Raw genomic sequence first — 22,399 nt, forward strand, 5'->3', positions numbered from 1 at the left:
GGTCGCTCGCTGCTGGATGGTATGGGGGTGACCAATCAGGAACGTGCCATACATGGCTGTGTACAGTTACGCTGTCATATGAAAAAGTCGGTGAGGGGATGTCATCCAAACATGGTAGGCTCAACTCTGATTGGCTGTTCGGGATATCGAGTGAGCCAATCAGAGAGGAGACGTATGAGTTCAGGTTGCAAGTCTTAGCCGCTGGTGGCGGCAGGATGTCTTTCAGCCAATCGCTGCTGGGCAGGTCCGGGCAGCGACCAATCAGGTTAAAGACGTATAATTCCTCTATGGGGGATTCCTAGAGGCATCGGCGGCAAATCTTTTTTGGAGAATTCGACCAATCGCTGCTGGGCAGGTCCGGGCGGCGACCAATCAGGGATGAGACGTGTATTTCCTCTTTTGAGGATTCCAAGAGGCATCGGCGGCAACTTTTTTGAAGAATCCGACCAATCACGTTCCGTCTGGGTAAGGTGGCGACCAAGGATGACTTGCATGACTTATCCGCCACCAACTATGGTTCAAGCCGCAATGTTTTAGGGCTCTTTCTGGCTGGGAAACAAACAGAATTTTTTCTGGCTGCTGCTACAGCAGCGGCTGCAACAATACCAAATTTTTTAGCTATGTGTACATCCCTAATTTTTCTCGCCTCTAGTGCTGCACTTTTTCCGCTGCTACAATTTTTCTGGCCGCTGCTACAGCAGCGGCTGCAACAATACCAAATTTTTCAGCCATGTGTACATGCCTAATTTTTCTGGTACTCTCTGCTGACATCTCTGTCCATCATGCCAGTGAGGCGCTTGATTTGCGACAGCCCAACACATTGGAATTCAATGTTCGACCGCCTGCTCCAACAAGAAAAAGCCGTTAACGAATATTTGTATGACCGGGGTGCTAGGACATCATCTGCGGAGCTGGGAATTTTTTTGCCACGTTACTGGACGCTCATGCGCAATGCCTGTAGGCTCATGCCTCCTTTTGAGGAGGTGACAAACCTAGTCAGTCGCACCGAAGGCACCATCAGCGACATCATACCGTTTGTTTTCTTCCTGGAGCGTGCCCTGCGAAGAGTGCTGGATCAGGCAGTAGATGAGCGTGAAGAGGAAGAGTTGTGGTCACCATCACCACCAGAAACAGCCTTATCAGCATCACTTGCTGGACCTGCGGCAACGCTGGAAGAGGATTGTGAGGAAGAGGAGTCAGAGGAGGAATGTGGCTTTGAAGAGGAGGAGGAAGACCAACCACAACAGGCATCCCAGGGTGCTCATTGTCACCTATCTGGTTCCTGTGGTGTTGTACGTGGCTGGGGGGAAGAAGATGATACCTTCCCTGACATCACTGGGGATGAGGAACGGGACATGAGTAGCTCGGCATCCAACCTTGAGCAAATGGGGTCTTTCATGCTCTCGTGCCTGTTGAGGGACCCTTTTATTTTTAAAATGCTATACACATGTTTATTCTCTTTGTGTGTAATAGAACTAAACCAAAAAAGAGAGGAAAAAAAGCAAATTGGACATAGTGTTCCACCAAACTACAAAAATGGGCTGGACAAAATTATTGGCACCCTTAACTTAATATTTGGTTGCATACCCTTTGGTAAAAATAACTGAAATCAGTCGCTTCCTTTAACCATCAATAAGCTTCTTACACCTCTCAGCCGGAATGTTGGACCACTCTTCCTTTGCAAACTGCTCCAGGTCTCTCTTATTGGAAGGGCGCCTTTTCTCAACAGCAATTTTAAGATCTCTCCACAGGTGTTCAGTGGGATTTAGATCTGGACTCATTTCTGGCCACTTCAGAACTCTCCAGCGCTTTGTTACCATCCATTTCTGGGTGCTTTTTGACATATGTTTGGCGCCATTGTCCTGCTTGAAGACCCAAGATCTCGGATGCAAACCCAGCTTTCTGACACTGGGCTGTACAGTGCGACCCAAAATCCGTTGGTAACCCTCAGATGTCATGATGCCTTGCACACATTGAAGGCACCCAGTTGCAGAGGAAGCAGAACAACCCCAAAACATCATTGAACCTCCACCATATTTCACTGTAGGTACTGTGTTATTTTCTTTGTAGGCCTCATTCCATTTTTGGTAAACCGTAGAATGATGTGCTTTACCAAAAAGCTCTATCTTGGTCTCATCTGTCCACAAGATGTTTTCTCAGAAGGATTTTGGCTTACTCAAGTTCATTTTGGCAAAATGTAGTCTTGCTTTTTTATGTCTCTGTGTCAGCAGTGGGGTCCTCCTGCCATAGCGTTTCATTTAATTTAAATGTCGACGGATAGTTCGCGCTGACACTGATGCTCCCTGAGCCTGCAGGACAGCTTGAATATCTTTGGAACTTGTTTGGAGCTGCTTATCCACCATCCGGACTATCCTGTTTTTACACCTTTCATCAATTTTTCTCTTCCATCCACGCCAAGGGAGATAAGCTACAGTTCCATGGGTTGCAAACTTTTTGATAAAGTTGCGCACTGTGGACAAAGGCAAATCTAGATCTCTAGAGATGAACTTGTAACCTTGAGATTGTTGATATTTTTCCACAATTTTGGTTCTCAAGTCCTCAGACGGTTCTCTTCTCCTCTTTCTGTTGTCCATGCTTAGTGTGGCACACAGACACACAATGCAAAGACTAAGTGAACTTCTCTCATTTTTATCTGCTTTCAGGTGGGATTTTTATATTGCCCACACCTGTTACTTGCCCCAGGTGAGTTTAAAGGAGCATCACATGCTTGAAACAATCTTATTTTTCCACAATTTTAAAAGGGTGCCAATAATTTTGTCCACACCATTTTTGGAGTGTGTTGTGATGTTATTTTGCTTTTTTCCCCCCCTTTTTTGGTTTAGTTCCAATTGACGCAAAGGAAATAAACATGTATATAGCAAATCATGTGTTACTGAAATCCTTTTCTGTGATAAATACTTCACTTTCTAGAAAAATTTCGGGGGGCAAACATTTACGGCCATGACTGTATAAATGTACCCCATTGTACCCAAAAGTAGGAAAGCGGCATGAAAAAAGTAATTTTATTCACCCATTCATGTTACAAAGATGCAACGTTTTAGCCTCTCTATGAGGCCTTTCTACATTGTATATGTCTTACCCCCCAATCATTACGATTATGTGTATTCATGCTTTTGAAAATAACAAAACACATTTTTATAAAAAAATAATTATTTTCTTCATTTTTACTGTACTTCTTATTTATTTATTTATTTTAACCTGACATATTTTATGGTCACTGGTCCCATAATGCTTTGCTTATATGATACTTTGATATGCTCAGCATAACAATGCATTATTACTATTCACGTTCTAATAGGCTTAAAGCCATGGCAGTCCTGGTGTCCTTTGTTATGCCTAACATAGCAACCTATCAGAGCCCTGTGATCACGTTGCATGGCACTGATGGTATAAGATATGATGGTCAATAGTGGGTTAAACAGCTGGAACTTATTGCAGATCCTGGCTGCTGAAGAGGGATGTTGGTTCCATATTATAGCTGGCACCCATTACTGTGCCCATGCCAGTAGATCTTGTGCCAATGCCATCCACTGAATGTAGTTGTAAATTCATTTTTGGAAATGCAGTGGCAAAATGGACAAACAGCTAAGCTAGAGCAGGTAAGAATTGGCATGTCACTGCTTTTCATATTGACCATAAAGTCAATGAGAACCTCAGGGCTCAAACACCACATATTTTAAAACATTATTAATCAACTTTTCTTCCTTTTTATTTTTGTGGCCAGATATTACTGTAACCGCTATAGACACCTTTGGAAGAAATTATTTTTTTATTCTTGCTTTGTACATACTATGGTATAAAAAACATTTTTTTATTTCTTACTTTTTGTTTCTTGCAGCTTGCTGTTTGAGCTCTATTTTCTCGCTCTACTCGTACACGGCCTATGTGATTCTTCTTGGCAGACTTCCTTGCATCTGTCCTCCTCTTTCTCTCCAACCTATGTGAGTTGTCCTCCAAGGTTTCTCTCGCCATCTACTCTTTAGGGAAATTTCGGAAAACTACAGTGATCCCTCAACTTACAATGGCCTCAACATACAATAGTTTCAACATACAATGGTCTTTTCTGGACAATTGTAACTTGAAACCAGACTCAACATACAATGCTACAGACAGTCCAGATCTGTGAAACGTGTCACAACTGGAGGAACTGACCAATCAGAATGGGCATTTTACTGGTAAATCACATCTATTATTGAAGTACATGCACTGAATGGCTGTCTGGTAGCGCCCCCTACGGTACAGGGAGGAACTACATACTACTCCTTACCTGTGCCAGGGTTAGCTGCTCCTTTGGACACCAAGTAAGGGCGGCTCCATTTGGGACACTGTGTGTACTGTATAGGACCCTGAAGAAGCTCCTGTCCTCTACATAAACCATTGTTTCCCAACCAGGGTGCCTCCAGCTGTAGCAAAGCTACAACTCCCAGCATGCCCGGACAGCCAACGATCCAGGCTGCTAACGATAGCTGGGACCCTGGGCTAACAGCATTTGGCACCGATCATTGTGCCGCGTGCTGTTAACCCTTCAGACGCGGCGATCATAGTTGACCGCCGCGTCTGAAAACGAAAGTAAACGGTTCCCTGCAGCTCAGTCGGGCTGATGGGGACATCGCAATAACATCGCGATGTTCTGATCAGCTGGGACGCAGGCGGAGGTCTCCTTACCTCTCTCCGCGGCGTTCGATCCGGGATTGATTGCTCCAAGCCTGAGCTACAGGCTTGAGCAATCAAGCCCCTATCTCACTGATCCCTGCAAAGCTATGGCTTAGCAGGGATCAGCATAGGAGATCAGTGTGTGCAGTGTTATAGGTCCCTATGGGAGCTATAACACTGCAAAAAAAAAAAGTTAACAAAGGTCATTTAACCCCTTCCCTACACTAAACTGTGTAAATAAAAATAAACATATGTGGTATCGCCGTGTGCGAAAATGTCCGAACTATAAAAATATATCTCAAGAAGCTAATAACTATTGGAAGGATTAAGATTTTTTTAATAGAAATAATTTACAAATCTGTTTAACTTTCCGGAGCCAGTTGATATATAAAAAAAAGTTTTGGCCTGGAATACCCCTTTAAAGGGTAAAGGGGTAAAATGAAAGGAAATCCCTTACTGGGTCACTATTTTTAAGCTACAGCACAGATCTGCTGCAAAACCTAGCACTCCCTAGATTTCACTGTTGGGTAATCCTTTACTTTCCCTACAGTAAGAATGAGAATTTGCAAAGCAATTCCTTGGCAATAACAGAAGGAGGTTAATATCATCATAGGGGCACATTAACACAGTGGAATTTCTGAGCAGAATTCAGCAGAAAAATTCTGCTTGGAAATTCGGGTGCAGCAGCCTCCCATTGTTTTCAATAGGAATCTGCTGCACTGTGCTGCAGACACGTATTTCCGAGCATTGCTAGCAAGGGCTTGTTCTGCTGGTGTCTGCCGTGCATAGCATGTCCTCCCGGAATTTCACCAGGCGAATATTCTGCCATGTGAAAAAGTCCCTTAGGTCCCACCTATTATGTCAGTGTTGAGGCTGGGGCTACATAGACAGTTTGCTGTAGACAGTAATAAAGAATATTGCCCTGCAACATCTGTGGTCTATAAAAATACACATGGCATGGCCATCTGACACAGGAAACTAAAGTGACGCACAGGTTGCACTTTATTCAATTGTTGTACTCAAGACTAACATTGTGAACTGAAGCTGCCATGTTTCTAAAGTCTGTGTCAGGCTGTGCTAGCAGTAGTTTTTACCTCCATGGTGATAAAGCTCAATAGGAGTGAAACGCGCGTTGGGATGCACATGCTTTGGGTAAGGGCTCTCTACAGGGCAGATATTTGGGCTCTACAATATAGTGACGATCTTTCCTTTGTCCTTACAGTATATATGTTTGTTTAAATTTATAGTGAACTAAAGGGGTAGTCCAGGGAACTAAACATTTTAGACAAGTTAAGGGAGATTTATCAAAACCTGTCCGGAGGAAAAGCTGCTGAGTTGCCCATAGCAACCAATCAGAGCCCTTCTTTCATTTTTCAGAGGCCTTTTAAAAAAATAAAAGGAGTGATCCGATTGCTTACCATGGGTAACTCAGCAACATTATTTCTGGACAGGTTTTGACAAATCCCCCCCCCCCCCCCCCTTCGATATCCACAGGATTAGGGTCTATTCATACGGCAGAAATTCTGAAGTGTGAATGGGAGTGCGGAATCCCATAGAAGAAATTCTGCCGTGTGAACAGACCCTAAGGGATAACTGTCTGATCCAAGGAGATTCCACCGATGGGAACCTGCTACTGACATGTTCTCACTGCACTCTGACCCCCACCTTCCTGGATGGACACAAATTACGGCCCACAATGCCAATCACCGGCTGAGGCTGGACATCGCTGCAGGTGATGATTGGCTGAGCAGACCACCACTAGCTTCCATCCAGGAAAGAGGGGGCCGAAGTGTGCTGAGGGAGCATAAGTGGCCAGGGCCCTGTACAGGAGATCTCGGGGAGTCCCAGTGGTCTGTCTACAACCAACTGCCCCCCCCTCCCAAACCCAATTGGCCACCCCCCCGTCCCCAAAGCCAATCACCCACCCAACAACCCAACTCCCCCCCCACCATTATCAGACACTTATCTCCTACCGTGTGGATAGGGTATAGGCATCTGAACAGTTCAGTCCCCCGGAGTACCCCCTTGAGTATTGATATTCTATTATGCTGCACATCATTTTTCCAATTAGGCACTGATGTTTCATTTTACTATCATCTAAGGCTGCTTTCACACTATAAAATTCATCCGTTTTAAAGATCCATTTGATGTTCCGTTATGAAAACCCTGAAAATCGGCATTAAACGTCCGTTAGAAAAGCCCATTATAGTCTATGGGATTTTTACATAATCCGTTTTAATACGTTATAGTCCGTTATTAATAACGGACATTATTTTGTGCATGCACTATTTCTCCCGTTACTATCTTCCGTCACAAAATAGCAAAATCACTAAATGTTTTATAAATATGTATTTTCAATAAAGTGACATTTTGATCCATTTTTGCTATATTCTGTTGTCAGTGTTTTTGTTTGGAGATAATTATTGATCTCTGCACAGGTCTTTTTTTTATTGTATTGGTTGCCCCACCCTTTTTGTTGGTGATGTTGATGTGATACAAAGATGGTCACATCAAAAGTATTGCTTGTAAAAGTGGCTGCATTTCTTCACATGCCTTTGCCAGCTTCAATGAAAGTTGGGTACGACTGCAGCGATTTACAACATTCTGTTTACACCATTGCAGAACTATATCTGATATAAGGTTGGATAATTGTATTCATTGCCTTTGCAGCCCAAAATAATACAAAAGGTGGGCCTTTTAATAGGATCTAGGTAAAAATCAGACAGATATGGATGGATTAACATGAAATATATTGATTAGTATTCGTGGGAAAAATCAGGAGAGGGTCAAAAACATACAAAAAGGTGCCAAGTTTTGATTGTGCCAGTTAAACTGCTGGTTTTGACTAAAACTACTGAACAAAATGAGGACCAAATTCTGACCAAAATACAGTGTGCATGACCAGAAAGCTATCCCGGATAGATTTTTTACAATTACATTAGCTGCGATGCATTACAATTCAGGGAGCGCAACACAGCGATCTTCAGATGCGCAATCCATGCTGTGGCCAAAGTTGCTCTGTAGCCCTAGTTTAATAGAGCTCAAGTTTTATAGGGCAACATCATCATCCGGTCCACCGGATGATGCGTCATTGAAGTGAAACAGCCTGTCGTTCCTAGGAGCCCCTGCTGACGGCTCCATGCAGACTTCCCTCCCTGCACCGTGGTGATGTTCCTTACATGTCACAATTGATGTTCAATAAACCCAGGGTAGATGTACTAAACTTTTTAGTTTTTTTATTTCTTTTCTTCTCATTTCAGATTCCTGATTGCGGAGGACTACATCAGATTCAGTGGATTGCGACGATGACCAGCGGTTTTAAAATTTCAATAAATGGGTTAACGAGGGATGTGGGGGAGTGTTTTTTTTTAATAAATTTTTTTTTCTTCAATGTGTCATGTTTTTTATAATTGAATTTTTAGGCTTAGTAGTGGAAGCCGTCTTGTAGAAAACAGCTAGCGCTAACCCCCAATTATTACCCCGGTAATCACCGCCACAGGGGTGACAGGAAGAGCCGATACCAACAGGCCCGGAGCGTCAAAAATGTGGCGCTCCTGGGCCTAGGCGGTAACAGGCTGGCGTTATTTATGCTGGGGAGGGCCAGAAACATCAGGCTGTTGCTGCTTGGTTGGTATCTGGCTGATACTGAAAATAGGCGAACCACACACATTTATTTATATATATATATATATATATATATATATATATATATATATACACAGCAACAGACGAATGCAGCAGCACACTGCCAGCACAAGGATATATGTGAAACATGAAAATGCAGTTAAAACATGGAGAGCTATACAGCTATGGTGTAATAGATGCAAATGTGAAACTATGAGATAGTGAGGCACTTAGCTCGCAAATTTGTCTCCGCCGGCGGTCAAATAGCTTGGACCGTCCCACCGCGATAAGGTAGCCTCCTGGGACGGACCCTACACTGTGTATATGCCTCTGTGTGAACAGTTCAGTAAGCATGGCAGGATCTGGAACATCCAAGACACCTTATATACACACCTGATTGAGGTGGGTGGGGTGCAAGGCCAACATGGAGGTAGCCACTCCCCCGTATGTGCAATACAGACAAAGAATAAGTCAGCCAGCACTTCATATATATATATATATATATATGAATAAAAAAAACCTGCAGGGGTTCCTCCTATTTTCATTATCAACCAAGCCGGAACAGCCTGACGTTACCAGGGTGGGCAAGGACCATTGTTACTGGCCCTTCTCAGCATAAATAACGCCAGCCTGTTACCGCCTAGGCCATTTTTGATGCTCCAGGCCTGTTGGTACCAGCTCTTCCCGGCACCCTTGGGGCAGTGGGTACTGAGGTAATAATTGGGGGTTAGTGATAGCTGTTTTTGGGGCTAACTCTAAGCCCCGACTTAGTAATGGATTCCGTCAATAAGATGGCTACCACTACTAAGTGTGAAAAATCAATTATAAAAAACACAACACATTGAAAAAAAATTTATTAAAAAAGACACTCCCCCACATCCCTGGTTAACCCTTTTATTCATTAAACACTGCTGGTCAAAGTCGCAGTCCACCGAATCAGATGTAGTCCTCCGCATTCATGTATCTGAAATCAGAAGAATAAAAAAACACGAAAAATGGGTTAGTAAACTTTTTGCGGTCTACCCTGGGGAGAGCGCACATAATGCAGCGTGTTCCTAAACAAGGAGCCTTCAATCATTGCTAAACTACAACTCCCATCATGGGGGGCTGTAGTAAAGCAACAGCTGGAGTCTCCCTGTTTGGGAACAAACTGGCAGAAAGGCTCTGTTCTGTTATGCAAAACGCATAATGAGAACAGTCAGGTCTGGACTGTGTAGCTCCGCCCCCTAATGACATCATCACTAGGGGGCTGAGCAGTAAAGGTAGCAGGGGTCTCAGGAGGGAGACCCCCCTTTCGATCTGTCCCTCAGCCCCTAGACTATAACTTCCATCATGGACAGAGTTGTAGTACCGCAGCGCTGAGGGATGGATGGCACTTACATATCCCCCGGCTCGGGGACTCTTTTGGGACTTATGACTACTACTTCCATCATGGATAGACTCTGTCCATGATGGAAGTTATAGTCCAGGGGCTGAGGGGCAGATCATTCTCCGGAGACCCAGCACGTTCATACACACATACACTATGGATCCCTGCACGCTCATACACACATACACTGTGGGATCCCTGCACGCTCATACACACATACACGGTGGGATCCCTGCACGCTCATACACACATACACGGTGGGATCTCTGCACGCTCATACACACATACACGGTGGGATCCCTGCACGCTCATACACACATACACGGTGGGATCCCAGCACGTTCATACACACATACACGGTGGGATCCCAGCACGTTCATACACACATACACTATGGATCCCTGCACGCTCATACACACATACACGGTGGGATCCCTGCACGCTCATACACACATACACGGTGGGATCCGGCACGCTCATACACACATACACGGTGAGATCCCTGCACGCTCATACACACATACACGGTGGGATCCGGCACGCTCATACACACATACACGGTGAGATCCCTGCATGCTCATACACACATACACGGTGAGATCCCTGCACGCTCATACACACATACACGGTGGGATCCCAGCACGTTCATACACACATACACGGTGGGATCCCAGCACGTTCATACACTATGGATCCCTGCACGCTCATACACACATACACTGTGGGATCCCTGCACGCTCATACACACATACACTGTGGGATCCCTGCACGCTCATACACACATACACGGTGGGATCCCTGCACGCTCATACACACATACACGGTGAGATCCCTGCACGCTCATACACGGTGAGATCCCTGCACGCTTATACACACATACACGGTGAAATCCCTGCACGCTCATACACACATACACGGTGGGATCCCTGCACGCTCATACACACATACACGGTGGGATCTGGCACGCTCATACACACATACACGGTAAGATCCCTGCACGCTCATACACACATACACGGTGGGATCCGGCACGCTCATACACACATACATGGTGAGATCCCTGCACGCTCATACACACATACACGGTGGGATCCGGCAAGCTCATACACACATACACGGTGGGATCCGGCACGCTCATACACACATACACGGTGGGATCCCTGCACGCTCATACACACATACACGGTGAGATCCCTGCACGCTCATACACACATACACGGTGGGATCCCTGCACGCTCATACACACATACACGGTGGGATCCGGCACACTCATACACACATACACGGTGAGATCCCTGCACGCTCATACACACATACACGGTGAGATCCCTGCACGCTCATACACACATACACGGTGGGATCCGGCACGCTCATACACACATACACGGTGGGATCCAGCACGCTCATACACACATACACGGTGGGATCCCTGCACGCTCATACACACATACACGGTGGGATCCCGGCACGCTCATACACACATACACGGTGGGATCCGGCACGCTCATACACACATACACGGTGGGATCCCTGCACGCTCATACACACATACACGGTGAGATCCCTGCACGCTCATACACACATACACGGTGGGATCCCTGCACGCTCATACACACATACACGGTGGGATCCGGCACGCTCATACACACATACACGGTGAGATCCCTGCACGCTCATACACACATACACGGTGGGATCCGGCACGCTCATACACACATACACGGTGAGATCCCTGCATGCTCATACACACATACACGGTGGGATCCGGCACGCTCATACACACATACACGGTGAGATCCCTGCACGCTCATACACACATACACGGTGGGATCCGGCACGCTCATACACACATACACGGTGAGATCCCTGCACGCTCATACACACATACACGGTGGGATCCCTGCACGCTCATACACACATACACGGTGGGATCCGGCACGCTCATACACACATACACGGTGAGATCCCTGCACGCTCATACACACATACACGGTGGGATCCGGCACGCTCATACACACATACACGGTGAGATCCCTGCACGCTCATACACACATACACGGTGGGATCCGGCACGCTCATACACACATACATGATGGATCCCTGCACGCTCATACACACATACACGGTGAGATCCCTGCACGCTCATACACACATACACGGTGAGATCCCTGCATGCTCATACACACATACACGGTGGGATCCAGCACGCTCATACACACATACACGGTGAGATCCCTGCACGCTCATACACACATACACGGTGGGATCCGGCACGCTCATACACACATACACGGTGAGATCCCTGCACGCTCATACACTCATACACGGTGGGATCCGGCACGCTCATACACACATACACGGTGGGATCCGGCACGCTCGCTCTCCTCCTAGATGCAGCAGCTCACCCTGTAAAAATCCCCGGGGCCGCAGGTGGGCGGGTCCTAGCGCTGACAGGTGGGTGTGGCCAGCAAGCTCATGGGTTGGTTTGTGCTCCAATGAGCAGAGAAGATCCAGATTGACTGGCAGTGGGAGCCCCGCCCCCCACGGGTGTTGTGGTTTCACCCCGGCAGTGCAGAGGCTGCTCAGGGTGCCGGTGGTAGCGGCTGGTGCTACGGCCGGGGAGTCCGGGAATCGGGGTAAGTGCTGAACAGACGGGTGCAGATCGCTGCTGTGCCCGGGAATCTGCATGCACTAATCATGACATGTACAGATCCATAGGTGCCGGGCTGTCTGTGTGTCCGCTACATGTAACCCCTCTCCCCGGAGTCCCAAGTGACAGGCGGGTGTGCACACGTTGTGTGTGACAATAGTGAGGATTACCTACGTGCCGGGTGACACCTCAGTGCAGCAGCATATGGTGTGTACACAACCTTACATTACACACAAAGCCCGGACAGCTGTCATCATATAGTGAATGGACTGGCGGTATAGGAAGGGGAGACGCCTGGCTGTGCTGTGATGTGTAGTGGATGTGATGTGCTTTGTGCAGTGTATTGTTCTTCAGATGTGCTATGCATGTAGCTCTCATGTGTGTGCAGTGTATTGCACTTTATGGGCGCATGTGTGATGTTCTGTATGCAGTGCATAGTATTGTGTGATGTTCTGTATGCAGTGCATAGTATTGTGTGATGTTCTGTATGCAGTGCATAGTATTGTGTGATGTTCTGTATGCAGTGCATAGTATTGTGTGATGTTCTGTATGCAGTGCGTAGTATTGTGTGATGTTCTGTATGCAGTGCGTAGTATTGTGTGATGTTCTGTATGCAGTGCACAGTATTGTGTGATGTTCTGTATGCAGTGCATAGTATTGTGTGATGTTCTGTATGCAGTGCATAGTATTGTGTGATGTTCTGTATGCAGTGCATAGTATTGTGTGATGTTCTGTATGCAGTGCATAGTATTGTGTGATGTTCTGTATGCAGTGCATAGTATTGTGTGATGTTCTGTATGCAGTGCATAGTATTGTGTGGTGTTCTGTATGCAGTGCATAGTATTGTGTGATGTTCTGTATGCAGTGCATAGTATTGTGTGGTGTTCTGTATGCAGTGCATAGTATTGTGTGATGTTCTGTATGCAGTGCACAGTATTGTGTGATGTTCTGTATGCAGTGCATAGTATTGTGTGATGTTCTGTATGCAGTGCATAGTATTGTGTGATGTTCTGTATGCAGTGCGTAGTATTGTGTGATGTTCTGTATGCAGTGCATAGTATTGTGTGATGTTCTGTATGCAGTGCGTAGTATTGTGTGATGTTCTGTATGCAGTGCGTAGTATTGTGTGATGTTCTGTATGCAGTGCGTAGTATTGTGTGATGTTCTGTATGCAGTGCATAGTATTGTGTGATGTTCTGTATGCAGTGCATAGTATTGTGTGATGTTCTGTATGCAGTGCATAGTATTGTGTGATGTTCTGTATGCAGTGCATAGTATTGTGTGATGTTCTGTATGCAGTGCATAGTATTGTGTGATGTTCTGTATGCAGTGCATAGTATTGTGTGATGTTCTGTATGCAGTGCACAGTATTGTGTGATGTTCTGTATGCAGTGCACAGTATTGTGTGATGTTCTGTATGCAGTGCACAGTATTGTGTGATGTTCTGTATGCAGTGCACAGTATTGTGTGATGTTCTGTATGCAGTGCACAGTATTGTGTGATGTTCTGTATGCAGTGCACAGTATTGTGTGATGTTCTGTATGCAGTGCACAGTATTGTGTGATGTTCTGTATGCAGTGCACAGTATTGTGTGATGTTCTGTATGCAGTGCACAGTATTGTGTGATGTTCTGTATGCAGTGCACAGTATTGTGTGATGTTCTGTATGCAGTGCACAGTATTGTGTGATGTTCTGTATGCAGTGCACAGTATTGTGTGATGTTCTGTATGCAGTGCATAGTATTGTGTGATGTTCTGTATGCAGTGCATAGTATTGTGTGATGTTCTGTATGCAGTGCATAGTATTGTGTGATGTTCTGTATGCAGTGCATAGTATTGTGTGATGTTCTGTATGCAGTGCATAGTATTGTGTGATGTTCTGTATGTAGTGCATAGTATTGTGTGATGTTCTGTATGCAGTGCATAGTATTGTGTGATGTTCTGTATGCGGTGCATAGTATTGTGTGATGTTCTGTATGCAGTGCATAGTATTGTGTGATGTGTGTAGTGACTGTGATCTGGGGGATGAGCCCGGGGGTGCTGTGTGCTGTGCATTGTTCTTTAGAATGGATCTATCATGTGCTGTATGTAGCCATGATGTGTGACATGATGTGTGCAGCGTATTGTACTGTATAGACATGAACATGTGTGATGTGCTGCATGTGTGACATGATGTGTGCAGCGTATTGTACTGTATAGACATGAACATGTGTGATGTGCTGCATGTGTGACATGATGTGTGCAGTGTATTGTACTTTGTGTGTGATGTGCTGCATGTGTGATATGATGTGTGCAGCGTATTGTACTGTATAGACATGAACATGTGTGATGTGCTGGATGTGTGACATGATGTGTGCAGTGTATTGTACTTTGTGTGTGATGTGCTGCATGTGTGATATGATGTGTGCAGCGTATTGTACTTTATGTGTGATGTGCTGCATGTGTGATATGATGTGTGCAGCGTATTGTACTGTATAGACATGAACAAGTGTGATGTTCTGCATGTGTGATATGATGTGTGCAGTGTATTGTACTTTGTGTGTGATGTGCTGCATGTGTGATATGATGTGTGCAGCGTATTGTACTGTATAGACATGAACATGTGTGATGTGCTGGATGTGTGACATGATGTGTGCAGTGTATTGTACTTTGTGTGTGATGTGCTGCATGTGTGATATGATGTGTGCAGCGTATTGTACTTTATGTGTGATGTGCTGCATGTGTGATATGATGTGTGCAGCGTATTGTACTGTATAGACATGAACAAGTGTGATGTTCTGCATGTGTGATATGATGTGTGCAGTGTACTGTACTTTGTTTAATGTGCTGCATGTGTGATATGTGTGCAATGTATTGTGCTGCATGTGTCATATGATTTGTGCAGTGTATTGCGCTTTGTGTGTGATGTTCTGCATGTGTGATATGTGTGCAGTGTATTGTGCTTTATGTGTGATGTTCTGCATGTGTGATATGTGTGCAATGTATTGTACTTTGTGTGTGATGTGCTGCATGTGTGATATGTGTGCAATGTATTGTACTTTGTGTGTGATGTTCTGCATGTGTGATATGTGTGCAATGTATTGTACTTTATGTGTGATGTGCTACATGTGTGATATGTGTGCAGTGTATTGTACTTTATGTGTGATGTGCTACATGTGTGATATGTGTGCAGTGTATTGTACTTTATGTGTGATGTTCTGCATGTGTGATATGATGTGTGCAGTGTATTGTACTTTATGTGTGATGTTCTGCATGTGTGATATGATGTGTGCAATGTATTGTACTTTGTGTGTGATGTTCTGCATGTGTGATATGATGTGTGCAATATGTTGTACTTTATGTGTGATGTGCTGCATGTGTGATATGATGTGTGCAATATGTTGTACTTTATGTGTGATGTGCTGCATGTGTGATATGATATGTGCAGTGTATTGTACTTTATAGGTCACTGTTTTCCAAACAGGGTGCCTCCGTCTGTTGCAAAACGACAACTCCCAGCATGCCCGGACAGCCAAAGGCTGTCCGGGCATGCTGGGAGTTGTGGTTTTGCAACAGCTGGAGACACCCTGGTTGGAAATATGGTTATGGGTGCATGTGTGATGTGCTGCATGCCGAGGGGTATGTGGTGTGCTGTGTAATGAAATGAGAGGTTTCATCCAGTAGTTCAGAGGAAGCACCCCCGGGGCTTAGTGTACATGTGTGTGACAGCTGTGGCTGACCGTCTCCCGCCGCCTCCTATATACTTACGTGTCCATTTGTCACCGAATCCCTCAATGCATTATAACGACAGCAATACAGGATGTCGCATTCCTGCCTATTATTTGTTACCATTCCCAATAACCGTTCATGACCATGATGGATGGCGTTCCCCGCTTTATCATTGACAGTCCAGGCCTGGTTATGTCTTTGCAGTTCCTAACATGGTTATTTTCCATATTTCAGGTCACCAATGCTGAGGATTGGATCTGTACATGTCCTCTTACATATTAACCCATTGTAGTTGATGACGGGAGGGACTGGGCTGCGGACTGTCTGCGTTTACCTTGGTACATTACCCTGATCTTGAAGAAGACTTGTTCCAGAAAAGACTCTGCTGTTGACAGCCCCATGGCAGAACCAGGTGGGGGAGGTGGAAGTGCTGGCGAGGGTAGCGTGCCCTTGCCTTTAGAGTCTGCGAACGGTAAATTACCTGGAACCACCAGCAATGGCGACAGAGGAAGCGATGAGAGTAATGGAGGAAAGTGCAAAATTGAGAATACTCCTGGCAGCGGTGTATCCAATGGAGACTGTGCCCGCTCAGATAGCAGAGATGACGGCGGGTCTGGGCAGCCCGAGAGCCCTGGCATTGACAAGGTGGACAAACAAGGATTGCCTCGGAGGAGTAGCATTATCAAGGTGAGGGGGTGTTCTCTCATACTTGTCATCTATCTGTGGGTGACGTCATATTATTTCTCGGTGATGGAGAAGCCTATCTCACGTTGTGTAACATTATTAGGAATGCGCCTTTGATGGTAAATATCCTGCTGTCGGGTGGGGGAGGGGGGGGGGTGACCTATAGATTGGTTTGATATTTGTTATATATTAAAGCGGAAGTGGCCATGTTATCATCTCAACCAATACTTACCAATTCCTGATGATGGGAATAAGCACGGCAAGTCATGGCGAATTGATAAACCTTGGGCATTAACACCAACTGATCTTGAGGAGGTTGTGTGACGCTTTCTTGTTCTGGATTTCGGATCTCACTATATTTATTCCTAATATAAAATATACTATAATAATATATAAATTAGGGATCGACCGATATTGATTTTTTAGAGCCCATACCGATAACCTGTGAACTTTCAGGTCGATAGCCGATAACTTATACCGATATTCCGTGCATTTTAATTCCCCCCCCCCACACAAATATCCTTGGTAAAATGAGGGTGCATGTGTGTGCAGGTATACCCTCATAAACTGTTTGTGGCCCCGCAGAAGCCGCTGCAGATCAATGATTTAAAGCGGGCGCTTTAAATCAATGAACTGCAGCGGCTTTTGCGGGGCCAGAGACTGCCACCCGCTTCTCTCCCCCTGCCTGTCCTTTTGTCCTGAGTCCAACCACCGATGCTGCCCGATTGCCTCCCCCTGCCTATCCTCTGGCCAGAGACTGCCGCCGCTGCTGCCCCATTGTCTCCCCCATCCCCGGTTTTATAATTACCTGTTCCCGGGGTCCGCGCTACTTCTGGCTCCTGCGGCGTCCTGCGCTGTTGCTGTGCGCTGCGCAATGACGAGTGACGCCGCCAGAGCAAGAAGTAGCGCGGACCCCGGGAACAGGTAATTATAAAACCGGGGATGGGGAGGCAATGGGGCAGAAGCGGTCTCTGGCCAGAGGATAGGCAGGGGGAGGCAATGGGGCAGCAACAGTGGTTGGACTCAGGACCTCAGGACAGGCAGGGGGAGAGAAGCGGGTGGCGGTGGTCTCTGGCAGCGGCAGTGGTTGGACTCAGGACAGGCAGGGGGAGAGAAGTGGGTGGCGGCGGTCTCTGGCCCCGCAAAAGCCGCTGCAGTTCATTGATTTAATGTGCTCGCATTATCGGCAGGTTAGATGCCGATACCGAAAAAAATCATGAATATCGACCAATCCGATAATCAGTCGATCCCTAATATATATATATTTAATATATATGTGTGTGCACAGATTAATAATAGGAATAGCATGATAGAGATAGCAGTAAACACCTAGAATCCTTATATTTGTGTTTCCCTATGATTGTGCCTCCTGCTGTTGCAAAACTACAACTCTCAGCATGCCTGGACAGCCTAAGGCTGTCCAGGCATGCTGGGAGTTGTAGTTTTGCAACCGCTAGAGAGACACTGGCTGGGAAATCCAGCCTTATGTAGTGACTTAGTGATAGAATGGGCTACACACTTATGACGGTTATCTCTGCCTCAGGCCGGTTTCACGCCCGTGTATATGTATATGTCGGTAATATGGATCCAAAGATATATTATGGTAGAAATACCATATATTGCATCTTAATTACTGTACAGTAAATACACATAGGTGTCCTCTAGGCTGGAAATTTAATGCAGTATGGATGCATCTGTCATTCAGTCTCTCCCCATAGAGCAGTGTTTCCCATCCCGTGTTGGGAAACACCGCCATAGATTCACATGCTGTGTTCTTAAAAGACGCGCATATTTTATATAACCGTGTGAACAGTCCTATAGATTTAACGTTCACTCCCTATATGGTCTGCAAACAATGGATGAAATATGGGTGCAAAATATGGAGTGAATATACAGCATTTCTATTTTTTGCAATATGTAAGCAGGTTGGGACACATCTAGATGAATAGATACAACTATGTGCATGCCAGTGGCGGCAAGAATTATTATAATTTGGGCCCTTGCGCTGTGTCCTCTGACAGCTCTGAGATCTCATAAGCTGCAGGCATGTATTTCGGCTTTAGTAATACCGTGCAGCGTGTGTGACTTCATCACAACCTGTTATTATGACCCTACACAAAGTCATGCAAGTTACACAACGTGCCGTACAGGCCTGGCAGCCTCACGCAGACCACACCTGTCCGAAATAGCTGCTTTATATGTTCTCCTGCTGCCAGAAATGTGTAACGGTGTGTGGCATTGGGTGGATCTCCTGACAGCGGCTACCACCATCACATGCCAGCCCCTTATCTTGGGTGATCTAGGTAGTTGCCGGTCCTCCCCCTAACCCCGTAAGTGGGGGAGCTTTTACTGTATACTCTTTCACTTCTCACATTCACGTGTTGGTTCATTTCTCCCGTGCCACCCCTGTTCCTATGGTGTTGGTGAAAGTTGTTGAGTGAAAATGTGTTGTTAGTCAGTAGTGCATAGGAATGGGTGTGAGCCTCAGCTTTAGCTATTACTAATGCACCGGATCTCACTAGAGGAACTGGGTGTTAGAGACTTGTGCTTACACCACCTTACTTGTGGTCACTATACTTTAACCATTTGCTTATGTTATCAGGCTGTTCTACATAGCTTAGTAATACCGGCAGCTTCCTGAACTGTCGTGCATTATAAGCTGATTTATATTATTGGTTTTATAAGCCGTATAATTGTCATAAATCGATTGTTACAGTGAATCAACCATGATGTGTGTGTCAGGAAAGAACGACTGATGTTGTTGCAAGGCTCTGTTCACATTGGTGTTATTATTCCCAATCCGTCCCAAGTTTAACTGTGTCAAGAATAACCTAGTAGGCTGTAGTATTCCTGCTGTCATATGTCCTGAACTCTGACAGAAAACTGATTGACCCGGTTATAAGTCATGGGGTCCTTTCAGAATTTGTGGTATCTGCAGGGGTCAAGTCCAGGGAAAACTCATCCAAGATTTCCACTCAAGGGCATGTCCTGCGGGACTCCTGCTAATGGGGACGGTGTTCCTGCTGTGGAAAAAGTGAAGGATCTCAGTTCCCACGCCTTTCTGCAGGACTTGAGCCCTGTGTATCTGTTAGATGGTGCTAACAGCCTTTTTTGTTTGGGTGTTTTCGCTAAAGAAAAATTGACATTAATGCTTTACCTAAGGGTGCTTTCACACCACGTCTTCAGCCTACGGCTGATGGATCTGGCTGGGGGAGGGGAAGACCGTGAGCTCCCTTACCCCAGCCGGATCGGCGCTGAAATCCATTGACTTTAATGAGCCGACCAGAGTCACCGTTTGACTCTGGTCGGCTCATTTTCGACCCGTATCTGGTTTTCTGACCGGACTTAAAACCGTAGTATACTACAGTTTTAGGTCCGGTCACAAAACCTGATATGTGGCTCATTAATGTCTATGGATTTCAGCGCCGGTCCGGCTAGGGTACGGGAGCGCACGGTTTTCCCCTCCCCCAGCCTGATCTGGCAGCTGTAGGCTGAAAATGTGGAGTGAAAGCACCCTTAGACTAGGTTTACACCACAATTGTGCCTTATGGTGGCAAACTGTCCAAATGGGATACCGATGTATATGACATTGGACAGACACAGGCCCCATTGACTTTAGTGACCCAAACATAATCAGCTATTGAGTCCAAAAAATTATAAGAAAATGGACCGCCCTCACCACATTTGCCTATGAAAGTCCATGGGCATGTCCAACCACATACATTTCCAGTAACAATGATCCTTTTGTGGTGCTCACCTGCATGAACAAAGTTTTTCATATAAAGTGCAATTAAAGAAATCTTCTGGGGCACTTACTATACAATCAAGTTATTTTATTGCAAACATCGGTTAATTATATAGCCAAGTAAGGATTCTTCACTGCTTTATCCAGTGACCAATTTTAGCAATAAACATATCGTTTGAATATATGGTGAGTACCCTAGAAGATTCTTTTTTTTTGCACATTATAGTCAGCTATTGCATGTGGTGGGGTACTTTTCCAAACGTACTGGAATATGGCTCAAACACCCATTGCTCAATATGTTCAGGCCATTAAAGAGAATGATACCCATGCCTGTCTGTATACATTGGCATCTGATTTTGACAGGTTGCCAACACATACGTGCCACAGAATGTACCCTAATTCTAAGTCAATCCCATTTTACCGTTAAAGCATAACTGTCATCACGCAGATATGCCAAAAGTTCAGTCTGGGTATTAGTGCTGGAACGCCTTCCGATCAGAGTCCGACTCCTGTAACCAGAGTGACTAAGCGCCGAGACGAGGACTGGCCCGACTCCTGTAACCAGAGTGACTGAGGCCGAGAGTCGGACTCTATAGACTTATAATGAAGCCTGTCTTCTGCGATCATCAGATGGAGTGAGCACCACGCGCACAGCTGCATGCTTCACTAAGCTATATCTAGAGATCAGAGGGGGCCTTGACTGATCAAACCCTTTGACATATCTGTGTATAAGTATTTTAAGGGGCGTTAAAGGGCTTTCCAGGACTTTGTTTATTTTGTTTATTGATGGCCTTTCCTCCAGCAGCTTCTACAGCTAAAGTATCTAGTCCTTATACACTTGCAAATCACTTCCTGAGTAGAAGCAGCATAAGCCTATATACAGGTAAAGGCATTGCTATATCTAGTGGGCAGTAAGCTACTGATAATTTTCCAATTTCCTATTTGGGTTCCTAAGAGTTGGTTGTATGTTCTAATAAAACAGAGGGCAATAATACATGCAAAGATCTGTATGGCTGTATAAGATGAACTGGTGAAAACCATATACTGGGCCGGAAAGTTTAATACAGTCCAATTCATCTTCTCCAGCGAGGATGCTAAAATGTGCCCGACTACTTTTAGATAATCAAGTTTTTTTTATATATACCCTCATACATTGTGTGTTATTTATTTGGCATGAAAATCAACAACGTCCTTGCCGACAAGACTGGATTTCACACATTTTTACAAGTACGGTATATTTCCTCTGCACTAAGGCCAAAGAGTCATCATGCCGGCTTCTAAAGCTAATGATAGAACTGATTTGTCGGTAAATCTAGCCAATTTTGGCAGGAGTTGCCAATTGTCTACCGTCTATTGCCTGTTGTAGATATTGGATTATTCATTAATTCTAACAGATTAGCTGGATGTATCAATTACAATGATTTAGTCCCTAATCTCATGGTTTATTCCTATATAGCCATTTATGGGGACAGGTTAGGCCGTGTCCGTGCTGTATTTCAGTCTTTCTGTTTTGTTATAGTAAAAGAAAAGTGAAAATGACAGGAGTGCAAGAACCTGACATCAATGTTGCCCGACAGATCCCTTTTGGGTTTCTGTCATGGTGTCTTACGAAAAAACTGTGTAGCTAATTTTTCTGGCTTGGGATCTGGAATATTGAATGGAATCTGGAGAGCTCCTAACATAGATATTATCACAACCTTATATTGGGGCTGTGTGAATCCAAGGAGCCAGGTAACCATTGTGTTGTCTGTCTGGCTTGTATAGTTCTTAGTATTTTTTCCACTGCTTTATGTACATACTAGCTGAGTACCCGGCGCTGCCTGGTTTTTCCTTCCTAATCCTTGTTGTGGAGGAAAATCAACAGAGGAAACTTTTGACTTCATATCCCATCCTCATATATTGTTGTCATATCCCGTCCTCCTATCTCGACCTCCTATCTCGACCTC

At 45.3% G+C, this 22,399-nt stretch overlaps 1 protein-coding gene across 3 annotated transcripts in view; it reads left to right on the plus strand.

The window, feature by feature from the left end:
* The first annotated feature begins 12,152 nt into the window (after positions 1-12,152).
* PLCL2 (phospholipase C like 2) overlaps positions 12,153-22,399 on the plus strand; it is a 208,145-nt gene continuing 197,898 nt past the window's right edge. The window contains exons 1-2 of one of the 3 annotated variants that reach the window (XM_056519927.1): positions 12,153-12,303; positions 16,259-16,711. In XM_056519927.1, the coding sequence (XP_056375902.1) occupies positions 16,424-16,711 (288 nt within the window). In that variant the 5' untranslated portion in view covers positions 12,153-12,303; positions 16,259-16,423. Of the gene's footprint in view, positions 12,304-12,329; positions 12,525-16,258; positions 16,712-22,399 lie in introns of those variants that run through there. The other 2 variants (XM_056519928.1, XM_056519929.1) reach the window with 2 other exon arrangements.

The sequence above is a fragment of the Hyla sarda genome, chromosome 5 (assembly GCF_029499605.1).
Source record: "Hyla sarda isolate aHylSar1 chromosome 5, aHylSar1.hap1, whole genome shotgun sequence".
In the NCBI taxonomy this organism is placed as follows: Eukaryota; Metazoa; Chordata; class Amphibia; order Anura; family Hylidae; genus Hyla; species Hyla sarda.